Below are 15,622 nucleotides of genomic sequence, written 5' to 3' on the forward strand. Positions count from 1 at the left end.
CAGGGGACTGAGGCACGAGAATTGCTTGAACCTGGGGGGAGGAGGTTGCAGTGAACCGAGATGGCACCATTGCACTCCAGCCTGGGCAACAATAGCAAAACTCTGTCTCAATAAATAAATAAATAAAAACAGAGTGCTATGGGTCGGGGGAAAAGAGGAGGTAGATTAAGAAAGGTTTCCTGGGAAAAGCAAGGTTTAAACTGAAATCTCAGGGTTGAGTAGAAATTGGCTTAGTGAATTTACAAATTCCAATACCATGACAATAGAAAATAAAGTTGTAAGGTGTTATCTCAAAAATTAAAGTGTACATTTAATGCAGTTCCAATCAAAATCCCAGTAGGGGTTTGTTTTAAATGAACAAATTGATTATAAAGTTCAAATCAAAGTGAGTATGTTGAAAACAGGCTAAAAATTATTTTAAATGAAGAGTAATGAGGGGGAACATGCCCTTTCAGAAATCAAATATTCTACACAGCTACATTAATCAAAACAACATGATACAAATTATCACAGAGAGTGGAGTCCAGAAACAAACCCATGTTTATATAGGAATTTATCAAAAAGTGTCTTTTAAAATCCACAGAGAAATTATGGATTATCCAATAACTGCTGTTGAGTTAAATGACTAATAATCTTACAAAATAAATTACCTCCAAACTAAATTCTAGATGTATTATATATTATTTATTTATTTATCTTTTTAGAGACAGGATCTCACTCTGTCATCCAGGCTACAGTGCAGTGGCATGATCATAGCTCACTGCAGCCTCAAACTCCTAGGGTCAAGCTATCCTGCTGCATCAGCCTCCCAAAGTGCTGGGATTATAGGCATGAGCCACTGCACTAGTGAATTATATAGTTTAATGTAAAAAAATCCAAAGCTATAAAAGTACCAAAGATAAATAGATGAAAATATTTTTCATGTTTCATAATCTTTGTGTGAAAAAGGCCTTTCTTGTCATGACATCAATGTCCAAAGCCATAAAAATATTTTATTTAATAAAATGCAAAAAAATTGAATCAAAAAAGCTCAATTAACAAATTTTAAGATAAATGTCAAACAGATCAAGTTATTTGCAGCATACATGAGAGCAAAGACACAAAAGTCAAACAGGCAATCACCAAATAAAAATACAAATGGTCAATACATCCATGGAAAGTTATTCAGCTCAGCTAATCATTACAGAAACATTAATGAAGTTTTTTTAACCTCTCAGATTAAATAAAATCTTAAAATACTGTAATCGATCATCTTCTAGGGTATGAGACAACAGGTACTCTTGTATCAAGTTAGTGACGTAAATAGTCACAATATTTCTGGAGAACAATCAGGAATTTTAAGTGCCTACTCTCTGACACAGCAATTCCACTTCTAGGAATCTGTTCTAAAGAAATAATTGAACAAAGTTGTATAAGATACACATGTATATATATGTAGTATATGTGTGTTTATATATACGTAGAGATAGAGAATAAAGTCATATAAGATAATCTACAAACTATCAGTGGTTATCCTTGAGAATAGAATTACCAAGACCTGCAAGTAAAGCTTTTTATTTTCTATAATTTATGTAATGCTTTAATATTTTTGATGATTCTATCTTCCTTTATAATCAGAGAAGAATAAAAAAAGTTTCCCATTGCCCTCTGCAAAATTAGGTTTTCAAAAAAATTTGTAAGTTCTTTCTGCAAACACATGTATACAAATTTATATTTGATTTTGATTCCAGTTTTAATTAATCTCCAGTTTTAATTATTCCCAGTAGTTTCTGTCTATTCTGTCTATCGATATTGCCCTGTGTTGCAAGTATTTTGGGAAGTAGGTAAGGTATAAATGAATGAATTAATTAAAAATGTGACTAAAATGAGCCCATCTCAAGCTTTTTCATAGGTAACAGAATTGTGCAAAATCAGAAAACATTACCTTTTTTTTTAAATTCCAGTATCATTACTTAACCATAATAAAAATAGCTTAAATTTAACTATTTTGGAATGCCTACTATTTATAGTTTAACATCCCTATTTATACCACGAGTAGTAGATTTTTTGCGGAGTAAAATTCATCATAAAATCCTGGTCTTTTGTTTGATTGAACCAATGGTAAGGAATTTGGAGAAAAGGGAAGCGAGAGAAGGTAAGGAAGACAGAATGAGACAGAAAGAGAGAGAGAGAAATTCCCCAGACACACATACACACACACACACACACACACACACACACACAGAGAGAGAGAGAGAAATTCCCCATGTGGACTGAGGAAGTCAGTATGTAGAATGAGACTGGAAGAGGGAACAGCTCTGCCTTCCATTTCCTGGCTTCAGACATTCCTGAGGGGCAACTCAGTCCTTGCATTCCCTGGGGACCCGTAGATCCTTTTCTCACCTTCCCCAGCTCCAAGCTGGGTCTGTTACTACCACGGGCTCCACTGGACCTTACCTCCTTCTCAGTCCTTCCCTCACTAATATTCCTCTTGGCACCACCCTTTTCCTGCCTGCCTCACACGCTCCACAAAATTTTTCTTTCAGCACCTCCTAGTTCCCTGAATTATTCAAGATATAAGACATTCTTTCTTTTTCTTTAAATATCTTCTCCCAGCAAAAAGCACATTCTATCCCAAAGACTCAATTCTGTTGCACCAGCAGATGTACCTACCAATCCATTGAAGTAGACATTTAATTCAGGATCGCAGTTTCCTGTACCCGAAATGTTTCCGTGTTCCCCCCATCGGCACTTCTACTTTTTTTTCTTTTTTTCTTTTTTTTTGAGACGAAGTCTCACTCTGTCACCCAGGCTGGAGTGCAGTGGCGCGATCTCAGCTCACTGCAAGCTCTGCTTCCCGAGTTCACGCCATTCTCCTGCCTCAGCCTCCTGTGTAGCTGAGACTAAAGGCGCCCGCCATCGCGCCCGGCTAATTTTTTGTATTTTTAGTAGAGACGGGGTTTCACCGTGGTCTCGATCTCCTGACCTAGTGATCTGCCCACCTCGGCCTCCCAAAGTGCTGGGATTACAGGCGTAAGCCACCGCGCCCGGCCCTACTCTTTTTTCTACACGGAAAACTCTGACAGAGCCTTGTCCTACATTAGGTGATTTTTCTAATCTCAATAACATCGGGCTGCTGTGTCATAAAATTCCAAAACTATACAAAAGGAGAAACTATCCAACTTACAGGATTTCTTTCCTGCCCTTGGGTAATCAATTTATTGGGCATCTTAGTGGGACCTATGTGGGTGTTTCATGAGTGATTCTAATCCCCAATCCCTTGAGCTGTTGACAATGACAGATGTGGCAAATGCCTGGGAAAGAGAGGAGCTGGAAGTAGCTGAGAGTATCTGGGCAAGAGAGACAACAAAGGGAAGAGGGCCTTTCTGATCGACTCTCCCCAGGGCCCAATGCCAGGTAGCACTAAGTGCCTGCTAAATCGTTCCTACCTGCCAGAGGGTTGTTTTCATGGGTTCCATCAGATTCCTGGACAATTGCAGAATATTCTGGAAAGAGAAAGGGTCTTCTAGTGCCCTCTCTTTATTCTCCCTCAACCACTTACCTCCACTAATTTCCTTATGTGCTTGTTGATGACCGTGGGGTCTGGCTTTGGCATCACCCCTAATGCCCACTCCAGGGGCACCACAGGCTTGTTGGGCGTCGTAGGGGAGGTAGGCTGCTGATAAAAAAAAAAAACAAAAAACATATTTTTCAACTTTATTATTATTATTATTTTGAGACAGGATCTGGCTCTGTCACCCAGGCTGGCGTGCAGTGGTGTAATTTCGGCTCACTGCAACTTCTGCCTCCTGGGCTCAAGCCATCCTTCCACCTCAGCCTCCCAAGTATCTAGGACTACAGGTGTGTGCCACCACGCCTGGCTAATTTTTGTATTTTTAGTACAAATGGGGTTTCACCATGTTGCACAGGCTGGTCTCTAACTCCTGGGCTCAAGCAATTCTCCGGCCTGGGCCTCCCAAAGTGCTGGGATTATAGGCATGAGCTACCACACCTGGCCATATTTTTCAACATGAACTGGGGCCTTGAGCAACTAGAACCAGGGACACTGAGAAGAATGAATAAGTTTTGTATATTCATAATACCAGTAGAAATTTACATTTTGTAAGCTATTAAATGCTTATAAAACAAGCATTCTTATGTTAATGGAATCTAACTGTAACTAAATACATGTTTAGATACTGCCTTTTGTTTAACAGCAACTTAAATTCTATTATTTTATTTTTATTTTTTATTTAATTTTTTTTTTTTTTTGAGACAGAGTCTCTCTCTGTCACCCAGGCTGGAGTGCAGTGGCATGATCTCGGCTCACTGAAACCTCTGCCTCCCAAGTTCAAGAGATTCTCCTGCCTCAGCCTCCCAAGTAGCTGGTATTACAGGCACCCACCATCAAGCCCAGGTAATTTTTGTATTTTTAGTAGAGACGGGGTTCCACCATGTTGGCCAGACTGGTCTCGAACTCCTGACCTCAAGTGATCCACCTGCCTTGGCCTCCCAAAGTGCTGGGATTACAGGTGTGAGTCACCACATCCAGCCTAAATTTTATTATTTTAAATGGGAAAAAAGCAATGTGCTCCCAGTCCATCCAAAAATCCTATCCAAGTTCTCCAAATATCACTAAAACTTTTATATAACAATCCATCATGGATTTTTGTGTAATACAGGATGTAAAAACAGCAGTTATCGAGTTCTCTAATACTTAGTGATCAGTTATGGTGCATGCAGCAAATGGGTACCAGTGGGTGGCCAAGTTTATGTCCTTACATCTGCACCTTGCTCAATACGCTTAAGCACTTCTGACTGTTCTGCCAATCATTAGGTCTCTCTGGCCCTCTTTGGTGAACTTTCTTTCTCCACAGATTTTTCTGCATTCTTACAAGACATTTGCATATAAAATTGTGGGGAAGATGGTAGCATAATGCATAACATGCTTGGACAATATAAGCACAGAACACAATCCTTTCAGGAGACCAGCCAAGACTGGTGTTCACTTTATATCCTCTCCCTGAAACCTTCATAAAGTGTCAACATTTTTGCTGGTGCACACATGCAAATCTATTTTTTTCTATCTTTTCTTTTTTTATTTACATTTATAGAGGCTGGGCACAGTGGCTCACACCTGTAATCCCAGCACTTTGGGAGGCCGAGGCAGGTGGATCACCTGAGGCCAGGAGTTCGAGACCAGCCTGGCCAACATGGTGAAACTCCCTCTCTACTAAAAATACAAAAAAATTAGCCAGATGTGGTGGCACATGCCTGTAGTCCAAGCTACTTGGGAGGCTGAGGCAGGAGAATTGCTTGAGCCAGGGAGGTGGAGGTTGCAGTGAGCTGAGATTATGCCACTGCACTCCAGCCTGGGAGACAGAGCAAGACTCCGTTTCAAAAAAAAAAAAAAAATTACATTTATAGATATATATATTGTGTGTGTGTGTGTGTGTATGTATTTTAGAGACAGGGTCTCACTATGTTGCCCAGGCTGGAGTGCAGTGGTTATTCACAGGCACCATCCCACTACTGGTCAGCACAGGAGTTTTGAGATATATATGTATATCCTATTAGTTCTGTCCCTCTAAGAGAACCCTAATACAATTATCTTCCCACTCCATCCCCTTTCCAGCTCCCCATCCTGCTAAGAGCCACCTCTATCATTCAATAAAACCTCTGCATTCACCATCCTTCAAGTCCATGTGACCTGATTCTTCTTAGATGCCAGACAAGGACCCAGGTACCAAGAAGGTAGGGTGTAAAAGCCTGTCACCCTGACTCTCCACTGAGCTGGTTAAGACTTAGCCATCCATGGACAGCAGCCGCTAAAAGAGCATTAACTGTAACACACCCCTAGATGCTGTCTTGGGGCCAGAGCCCAAAAGCACTCTCCCCGGCCCCCACGCCGGCACCCACTTGTCTGTATGTTCCCCCTCCCGCAAAGGGCTTGAAAGTGGCCACACCCCTGTCGCAAGTCTCAGTGAAGGGAACCAGGGAACTCTCCCATCTCAACAGGACATGTCAAATAGGCTGACACTCCACTTAAAGAAGAGACAGAAAGAGACTGGGAAATGTCGTGTTAGATTCGTAGGATTTTAGCACTTTACAAGGGACTTTCGAAAGCTTTTACTCTTACAACAAATAAAAAGACTTTTCTATGTTTGATGGAAATATCTCCTAAAATTGGAAAAAAAGGATCCTGAAAATAAACTAAAGTAAAATAAAGACACACAAGGCAGGCAAGTGTGCTAACATGGCCATTCCTATGTTGTTCCTGAGATGAAGGATGGTAGAAACAGCACTGGGATGGAAGACAGGCCTGACACTGAGTCCCAGCTCTCCAACTTAGCAGCTGTTTGATCCGAGTGAGATACCTACTCTCACCAGACCTAGTTTTCTTTCTTTTCTCTTTCTGTCGTTTTTTTTTTTGTTTTGTTTTGTTTTTGAGATGGAGTCTCGCTCTGTCGCCCAGGCTGGAGTGCAGTGGCGCGATCTCGGCTCACTGCAAGCTCCGCCTCCCAGGTTCACGCCATTCTCCTGCCTCAGCCTCTCCGAGTAGCTGGGACTACAGGTGCCCGCCACCACGCCTGGCTAATTTTTTGTATTTTTAGTAGAGATGGGGTTTCACCGTGGTCTCGATCTCCTGACCTCATGATCCACCCGACTCGGCCTCCCAAAGTGCTGGGATTACAAGCGTGAGTTTTTTTTCTTTTTTTAATTTTTTTTTTTTTGAGATGGAGTCTTGCTCTGTTGCCCAGCCTGGAGTGCAGTGGCGTGATCTCAGCTCACTGCAACCTTTGCCTCCTGGATTCGAGCGATCCTCCCACCTCAGCCTCCTAAGTAGCTGGAACTACAGGCACATGCCAGCATGCCCGGCTAATTTTTGTATTTTTAGTAGAGACAAGGTTCACCATGTTGGCCAGGCTGGTCTCAAACTCCTGACCTCAAGTGATCTGCCTGCCTCGGCCTCCCAAAGTGCTGGGATTACAGGTGTGAGCCACTGCACCTGGCCCAGACCTAGTTTTCTTAACGGAGTTAGTAAGATAACCTGTGTATGATGCTCTGCCAGGCATTCAACAACTGGAAGTAATTCTGGTGCCCAATTGTTGTCAAGAGGTGGAAATTCTGTATGCACACATACAATAGGGCTTAACACACCATGGCCAGGTTCATCATGACAAAACTACAGAATTAGGTAGGGGCTTACAAATTCCTTTTTGGTTTTCAATAGCTTTGGCTTTCTTGCTAGCTTTCTTAGTCTTGCTAGCTTTCTTAGTCTTGCTAGCTTTAAAGAGTCTGGGTCCTCACTCCTACCATTGCATGTGCCATATCATCCCACGTGGCTCTGTTCTGCAGTATTTCCAGGAGACGAGCCTCTGGGGACTGGCAGGAAGGAGAACACACTCATGGAAGCATATGCACTATTTTAAGAACAGATGTTACCAGGTCAACTGACTCAGGCTCAAGTGCATGCCCTGCCAAGGCCAGAGAACGGCTTTCACTGCCATTCTGTCTCTTTTGGTCTGACGGTTCAGAATCACAGTAGGTATTAATAAACTTAGGGGGCATAGTCACTGCTAATATGTTATAGAGTTCAGTTGGTAAGGATGAGATCTTTATAAGAGAAATGATCTCAAGATGTGATTATAAGAAGCAAGCATAGGCATTTTACCTTCAACATGCAAGCCTCAACCTCATTATAAATTTTAAACTCATCCAGGCATTTTGTATTAGTGCGAAGCATATCTAAAATATAGTCCATCCACTAAAACCAATGAGTGGTGTATATTCAATAATGCAATTTCTTCAATCTCATTATATAATGTTTATTTACTAAAGTTTGCCACCTATTAAGTGAGACACCATCCAATGTGACATCCAAATTCTGAGTTGAATCAATGGTTAGTAGAGAAATTTGTAAATTATGATCAAGATATTTAAAATTTTAAATCTAATTTAATGTTGAATGGAGCTTTTTTAAAGCCTGAAACAGTTTAAATGATCTTTAACATTAAGATCAGTTATTATTCCTTTCCTTTCTTTTTGGTCCTAGGTGTATTGAGTTCTTAGCAGGAACACAACAAATAGAAGATCAATTATAAAACAGAGTAATAAGAATGACGTTCTTCCTCTTTATTAGCCTCTGGTATGAAGACATAATTATCAAACTGTCAGGGCTAAGCTGTCCCATTGATAAAATGGGAATAATGGCCGGGTGCAGTGGCTCACGCCTGTAATCCTAGCACTTTGGGAGGCCATGGCGCGCGTATCATGAAGTCAGTAGTTCCAGACCAGCCTGGGCCAACATAGTGAAATCCCCGTCTCTACTAAAAATACAAAAAAAAAAAAAATTGCTGGGTGTGGCAGTGTGCACCTATAATCCTAGCTACCTGGGAGGCTGAAGCAGGAGAATCGCATGAACCCAGGAGGCAGAGGTTTCAGTGAGCCGAGATCGCACCATTGCACTCCAGCCCGGGCAACAGTGCAAGACTCGGCCTCAAAAAAAAAAAAAAAAGAATAATGTCAATTTTTAAAATTCTTCCATTTTAGAACATAAAGCAACATTGTAATAGCCAATTACTGTAAATGACAAAAAACAGTGATTGGTACTGGTCCTTAGAGAGAAAATAATACCTACCGATTTAGAATTTCTAGGCTCCAGCACCAGTGAGAGTTTGTAAATATCATCTTCAGTGTGATAGAGGTCCAGGGAAAGCTACAACAAAATTAGAAGGGATAAATATATCGGATTACATTTATTTATTTATTTATTTACATTGCCGAATTTTTTTTCAAGTTGAATGTTTAAGTTCACTGTCTAATACAGTAATTTGAGTAAATGCAGAACAATAAAAAGACGGCACGCAGAGACGGAAAACGAAATTTAAAAGAGAAAACATTGGCCGGACGCGGTGGCTCACGCTTGTAATCCCAGCACTTTGGGAGGCCGAGGCGGGCGGATCACGAGGTCAGACGATCGAGACCACGGTGAAACCCCGTCTCTACTAAAAATACAAAAAAAAATTAGCCGGGCGTGGTGGCGGGCGCCTGTAGTCCCAGCTACTCGGAGAGGCTGAGGCAGGAGAATGGCGTGAACCCGGGAGGCGGAGCTTGCAGTGAGCCGAGATTGCGCCACTGCACTCCAGCCTGGGCGACAGAGCGAGACTCCGTCTCAAAAAAAAAAAAAAAAAAAGAGACAACGTTAATCCTGGTTAATCATCAGTATTGACGAGAACCATCAACTCAATTCCTCAGCAGTATTTACTGAGCAGCTCCCAGGTGCTCAGTGCTGAGTCACAGATGAGGAATACCTGATGTTCCCAGGCTGGAAGTGCGGACAGATGCAAACAATAAGACTTGTAAATGTAATAAATGCTGCCTTTGAAGTTTCATTAAAGAACTGTGGAAATAAAGGAGCAGTTAACTAGGCTCCTATTATTTGAGAGCATTGTGCTAAGTCCTAGTGAGGCAAGCTGATATAAAATCATTTCTTGCCCTCAAGGCCCTGATAATTTATTTGAATAAACAGGGCCTGAACCTAAAAAGCTGTGTTTGTAGCAATAAAAGGCAGCACATGCTGAGTGTGAAGTAGTTTCTCCACTTTAAGTGCTCCAGGAACCGGTCAGAAATCAGGGAGGCAGCATAGTAAATACGCGAGGGCAGAGGCTGTTAGTCAGGCAGGGCTGGGTTCAAGCATGCAGCCTGCCACTGGCTAGCTCTGTAACCTTTAGCAAGCAATTTCCTCTCTGACACTCAGTTTCTGCATCTGGAAAATGGAAATGATCGTAAAAGTCCCTACTGAGTTGGATTTGTGTCAGGACCAAATGAAATAATGCATGTAAAGTATTTCACACAGGACCTGGTACACAATAAAATCTCAAGAAGTGTTATTTTGTAGTGTTAATGTTACTGTTATTATCGCATTTGTTATTAGTTGTATTATTATTATGCATAGGGGCCCTGGAGACAGAAATGATCAGGACGGATTCATGGAGGTTCTTGTGAATTGGGACTTAACCAGGAGGACTGGGACTTAATTTGGACAAAAGAGAGAGGAGGATCATTGTAGGCAAGGACAACACCACAGATCCAGGTTGGAGAACATGGATAAACTCCGTAAAGCCTTACAATGCATGTTTCCACTCACCTAAAACAGAAGTCATGAGGCTTAAAATAAGCCTGAACCATTCTCACCTAGTCCTTTAAAGCTAGTACACTCAATGAATCACATCACTTCCCTGGCCATGAACATAAGCAGTGCTGGCTCCCTTCTTTGACCATGTAGGAATGAAAAGTTTTCTTTAACATATTTTATCTAACATGTGTATGAGGGTGGAGTGTGGGGGAGAAGAAAGAAGGAGGAAGCCAGAGAAAACTCAGAGGCGAAGATGTTTTCAAAGATTCCTTTTCCTGTTCTACTTCCTTTAAAAAAGAAGTTGGTGTCATAAAATTTCACTTTCAAATCATTCATTCAACAAATATTTATTAGTAATCTACTATGTGCCAGGGACTGTTCTAGTCACTGTTCTAGCAGCTGCTTGAATATAACATTTAAATTAAGGACTTTATAATCAGGTCACATTTCTTTTACCTGCACTTTGTCACAAAGTTTTTTTTCTAAACAAAATAAAACTGACTTAACTGTAAAATCTCCCCAGTATCATTTCAAGATCATGACAATCCTGCTTACAAAGAAGAGACATCGTATTCACCTCTCCCTGAACAGCAATCACTCCTACCTCGCAGGCTGTGCCTTTTTACAGGAAAGGAAACACCCACATGTCACAAACAAATGCCTTTGGGAGCCATACCATTATATAAAAGAGCCAAGTAGGATGTGTAAAAGGTACATTTTGATAGAAACATTGATACCATAATGTCTTATTTGGAAAACAGAGTCTTTGCAGATGTAATTTATTTAGGGATCTTTCCTCTTAGCGCCACAATAAAAAAAAATGTGTGATGATAAATGGGACCTGACACCACTCTCTTTTAGGGAAGTCACAGGGAGAGATGTGGTTTGTGATGAACATCGCTACTCAGCGATGACAAATTGCTGTCAGCCTAACTTTGGACCCTGAGTTGCCAAGTCTTCTGATTTGTTAAGAGAAGCCAGAAATCTGGAGTTTTAGATAAACTATCCCAATTTTTAAACACTGGGAACTGACAACGACAAAATTTTAGGATTCCATGTGGGCCAAATAAAATACATCAGCCGTGGGCAGTTGCCTACTATTTTGTAATTCCCACAACAGACAACTGCGCCAGGCTCTAAGCCTCATGAAAGTGGGCAGCACATCTGTCTTTTGCACCTCTGTACCTCTAGTCCCAGCTTGCAGCCTCGCACTGTGAAGGTTACATAAATAAAGAGAGAAAACCAAGTGACTCCTTCCTTCTGAATTCCCTGTTATCAGGAGTTAGTCCAGACTTGGAGGAGCACCAGCATCTGCTGGAGATGAGATGACAGCAGCACTACCACAGCCAACCAAGAATCCAAATAAGCCACACACTAAGGCGGGGAGATGCTCTTTCAAGAGAAACAGAACATCCTTGGGTATTTCCATGTGTCAAATGGATAACTGGCTCAGCGATGGAAATGTTTTGGTAGTCTCCAAATACTCGCTCTCTGCTTATTAATAGTGTGAGCCTGGGCATGCAGTTAACCTTCCTGAGTCTCAGTCTCCTGATCTGTGAAATGGGAACCATAAATAATAGCTGCTCCCAAGAACGATGGTGAAGATTAAATGAGCTAATGGGTGTCTGACTAGGGTTTGTTTAGAAGGTCACAAATGCAGGGTTTGGCTTCCAGTCATGCACGAGTCAAATGCCACTGTGCTTATCCATGAATGTAAAGCTGCCCTCGGGGTTACTCCTAGCATCTCTTCTTTCCCAGCCATGATTCTACTTTCTCTCTCAGATCTCCTCTGGGCTTTACGGACCTGCCCAAAGGGTGATCTGTTCCACTTTCTACACACCTTTTTTATAACGTGGGCTGCTCGTCCATGGAATTTCAAGAACATTTGCTTTTGTCAAACATATTTTGAGCCTGGCTGTTTTCTTTCTGACAAATGTTCCGATCCACTGTTTCAAGTTGTTGCATTTACCAACCTATCCTTTCAGCAAAGTTGGTTGCAGATTCAGTCTTCATTAGGATCTACATTGGCTGGACTGTTTATCATAAAATAAAACACACCTGGACATCAGACTGCCTCTACTCACCATTTTTGAAACTCTTCTTATTCTTCTTCTTCTTTTTTAAAAATGAGACTAAAATTAAAAATACAGGGGCTTTCCAGTTATTTGCATGTACTCAAAATGGTAAAAGTAACTGATAGGGCTAAAAATACCATGAAAAGATTCAAACTATTTCATACCCCACGCAACAGAAGCATCAGCTTTTGAAACTCCTGGTTACGTGAATTGAGATGTAAGGGAAATGTCCTCTCCAGATATTCCCTGAAAGGAGGAACAATACAAATCCCAACAGTTTGGTGGCGTGGTCCTCCTTCCCTCAACATGACTGGTGCCGTATTCAAGGGGCCAAGGATACAATGATAAAAATGACAAACATAGCCCCCACCCTCATAGATTTTGTCCTGTAATTACTTCCTTTACTGCACATTGTGAGGAGGGGGAGAGAGCAGTATTAATTAATTTTTACAGATGTGAAATAAATTAGATGTCAGCAATGTGCCCACATGAGAGAGCAAATGTCCATTTGAGGGGAACCCGGCCCAGGCTGGGATGCAGAAGTTTGCTCCCTGTCCTTTGTAAATCTCAGTTTCTTCTTCTGTTAAAAAAAAAAAAAAAAAAAAAAAAAGGAAAGGGCAGGGGTGATGTTACACTCACAGCCCTGCCCAGGCTGCATTGCAGGGTGTGTGTGAGAATTTACTGAGGAAATGTATGTGAAAAGTGCTGTGAAAATTGTAATCAACTATTACAGAAAGTTAAAGCACTGCCATACAGCCTACCACACAGAGTAGGCATTTCATAACTGTTGATGAACATAAGGGTTCTCTTTTTCTGTCCTCCAGGGCTGTCCATCATATATAGGCAACCTCAGCTGGAACCATGTTCAGATGAAAACAATCACTTCAGGTGAAAATTTAGGAGTCCTGGGGCAAAATGAAGCACTCCTTCCAATGCTGGCATGTGGACGCCTTCGCATGCATTGGGGCAGCTGTGGTCAGTCATATGGTTCTAATCCAGATATGTGTGTGCTTCCTAAAATGGCCACTGGGCTCTAGTGACCACAAGATAGAAACCTCCTCGGTCCTCATGTTGAGGAGATGAATCCTCAGGAGTCAGGAAAAATGAATGTATACTCCTATGCACTGAACTTTCTTCTTGGCTGTGGGGAGAGAGAAGATCTTGGCTGGAAGTTTGGTGACTCATACACAGGATTGTGCTATTGTGATGAGCTATTGGGCTGGTACTACAGAATCAAGTTGACTCTTGGTTCCTTATTCTCAAGGCTCCACCGGTTCTTACATCTAGAATCCTAGAAGTTTAAAGCTGGAAAAGACCTCACAAATGAGCATAAAACCCTTATTTAAAAAAAGCCAAAGTCAAGGCTGTTAGCAAGGAGACATGACCAAGCAACTGCAGAGGGAAGGCTGAAAGCAAGGTCTCACATCTAGGATTTTGCCACTACACTATGCTACCCAACACGGCGGTTACTAAATACGGCGCTTGATGGCTTCTAAGTTTTCCTTCAATATGAGAGAGAGAGAGAGAAAGATTCCTCCCCAGCAAAAAGGAATTTTTTCTTAGCCTTTATTTCTAGAGTTCAAATTTTTTTCATTTTTACTCCTGAAATTTTTTTTTTTTTTTTTTTTTTTGAGATGGAGTCTCGCTCTGTCGCCCAGGCTGGAGTGCAGTGGCGCCATCTCGGCTCACTGCAAGCTCCGCCTCCCAGATTCATGCCATTCTCCTGCCTCAGCCTCCCAAATAGCTGGGACTACAGGCGCCCGCCACCACGCCAAGCTAATTTTTTTGTATTTTTAATAGAGACGGGGTTTCACTGTGTTAGCCAGGATGGTCTCGATCTCCTGACCTTGTGATCCGCCAGCCTCGGCCTCCCAAAATGCTGGAATTACAGGCTTGAGCCACCACGCCTGGCCAGTACTCCTGAAATTTTATTGAAAATCCTTCACTATTTCTCTAAATATCTCTTTGTCATAACGTTGCTTGTTTTGTTTATAGCTCAAATTAATTTCCCTACCCCATTATTATCTTTTATCTCTATGAGAAATTGCCCAAGGGTAGGCACCTGCTCTCTGAAATTATGCTTGACATCGTGGACAGCTTGGACACAGACACTGGAAGCCTAGGCTCCACATGGAGACTGGTCTGCAGACATCACCTGTGGCTGTAGGTCTGCAGTCTGACTGGGGCTGCAACTCTGGTCACTTATTCATGGAAACAGATTTACATGGCAAATCATTAATAAATGAAGGTGCTTGGATTATTGTGAGTTGTGTTCCCTGCCCCCAGTAAAGAAAGTCTATATATTTACTATTTGTCACAAAAACTCAACTTTAAGAGATCTGTGTTTCTGTGTGTTGGCCACTTCTGCTTTATTTGAAGGGTATAGCTGCATTATTGCCTACACTTAGGGGTTTATTCTTTGGTAAACAATTACATGGTCTAGGAACAGTTTGTGAGAAGGGCGAGAAACCACACTCCTATTCCAACGCAGCAGACCTAGGGGATTTAGGCTCCCAGAAATTAAGAGGAGTTATTGGTTTCATTTTCCACAGCCATACAAGGAAAACAGTTAATTCAGTATTGCAGCTGAGTTTCAGATGCTACAGTGTTATAAACCCAAACAGGGAAGTTGCACCTCTACTTTTGTTTAAGGAAGGGTGAGTGAATTTTGTTATGCCTCTTCTTCCCACAAAGAAGCAGCCAGTGGGAAATGTTCTCTTCTATACACCTGTTGTGTCTAAAAGTTCTAGGATGCGGAGACCAGCTAAACATGTGTGCCACAAATGCCAAAAAAGTATGAGTGGTAGGTGAACTTCTTTTGTCTAAGCCACATCATTCCTAAATACAGCATGCAGTTCATTTATTGAGTTCCTAAATATGCCAGGAACTATGAGAGGTGCTAGCGATATGATATGTAAGGCAAGTAAACAGAAAAAAAAATCGAATAAAGAGTGATACCTCCTATAGTTAAGGAAAATATAAAGTGCCAGGGTGACATAGGACAGATGCATGACTGCTTTGGAGAGGGAGAGAGAATGCTCCAGAAAGACAGGCTTTTGAAATTGAACTTGCCACCTGGATGGGTTGGGATGGGATTCTCTAAGCAAGTCCAAAGGCCAGGAAGCAGAAGACAGCATTTCATGGGGTGGAAAGTACAAGAAGTTCAATATTTCTCAAAGGCTGGTAAAAGGTGGGAGAGGGTGATGGCAAAGAAGGCTGGGCTGATGGTCAGAGACTGAGTCTTCAAGAACCTCGAATGCCAGACTGTAAACTACATCCTGGAGGTTTGGGAGGTTCATAATGGGAACAGGGGGATCACAGACAAGGTCCTTGCATTACTCCAGGCTTCAGCCAAAGCAGTGCATTGAGGATAAAGAGGAGCAGATGACTGGAGGACATACAGAAGGATGTGATGAGTTGGATGAATGTG

General features: G+C 41.8%; 1 protein-coding gene across 2 annotated transcripts in view; it reads right to left on the bottom strand.

Annotated features, from left to right (window-relative positions):
• Window positions 1–15,622, bottom strand: part of RASGRP3 (RAS guanyl releasing protein 3) — an 88,033-nt gene that overhangs the window by 20,285 nt on the left and 52,126 nt on the right. For both annotated transcript variants that reach the window (XM_012501574.2, XM_030800109.1), the window contains 2 exons: window positions 8,621–8,698; window positions 3,542–3,658 (listed from right to left, as the gene is read on the bottom strand). In XM_012501574.2, the coding sequence (XP_012357028.1) occupies window positions 3,542–3,658; window positions 8,621–8,698 (195 nt within the window). The remainder of the gene's footprint in view (window positions 1–3,541; window positions 3,659–8,620; window positions 8,699–15,622) is intronic.

The sequence above is a fragment of the Nomascus leucogenys genome, chromosome 19 (genome assembly GCF_006542625.1).
Source record: "Nomascus leucogenys isolate Asia chromosome 19, Asia_NLE_v1, whole genome shotgun sequence".
Taxonomy (NCBI): Eukaryota; Metazoa; Chordata; class Mammalia; order Primates; family Hylobatidae; genus Nomascus; species Nomascus leucogenys.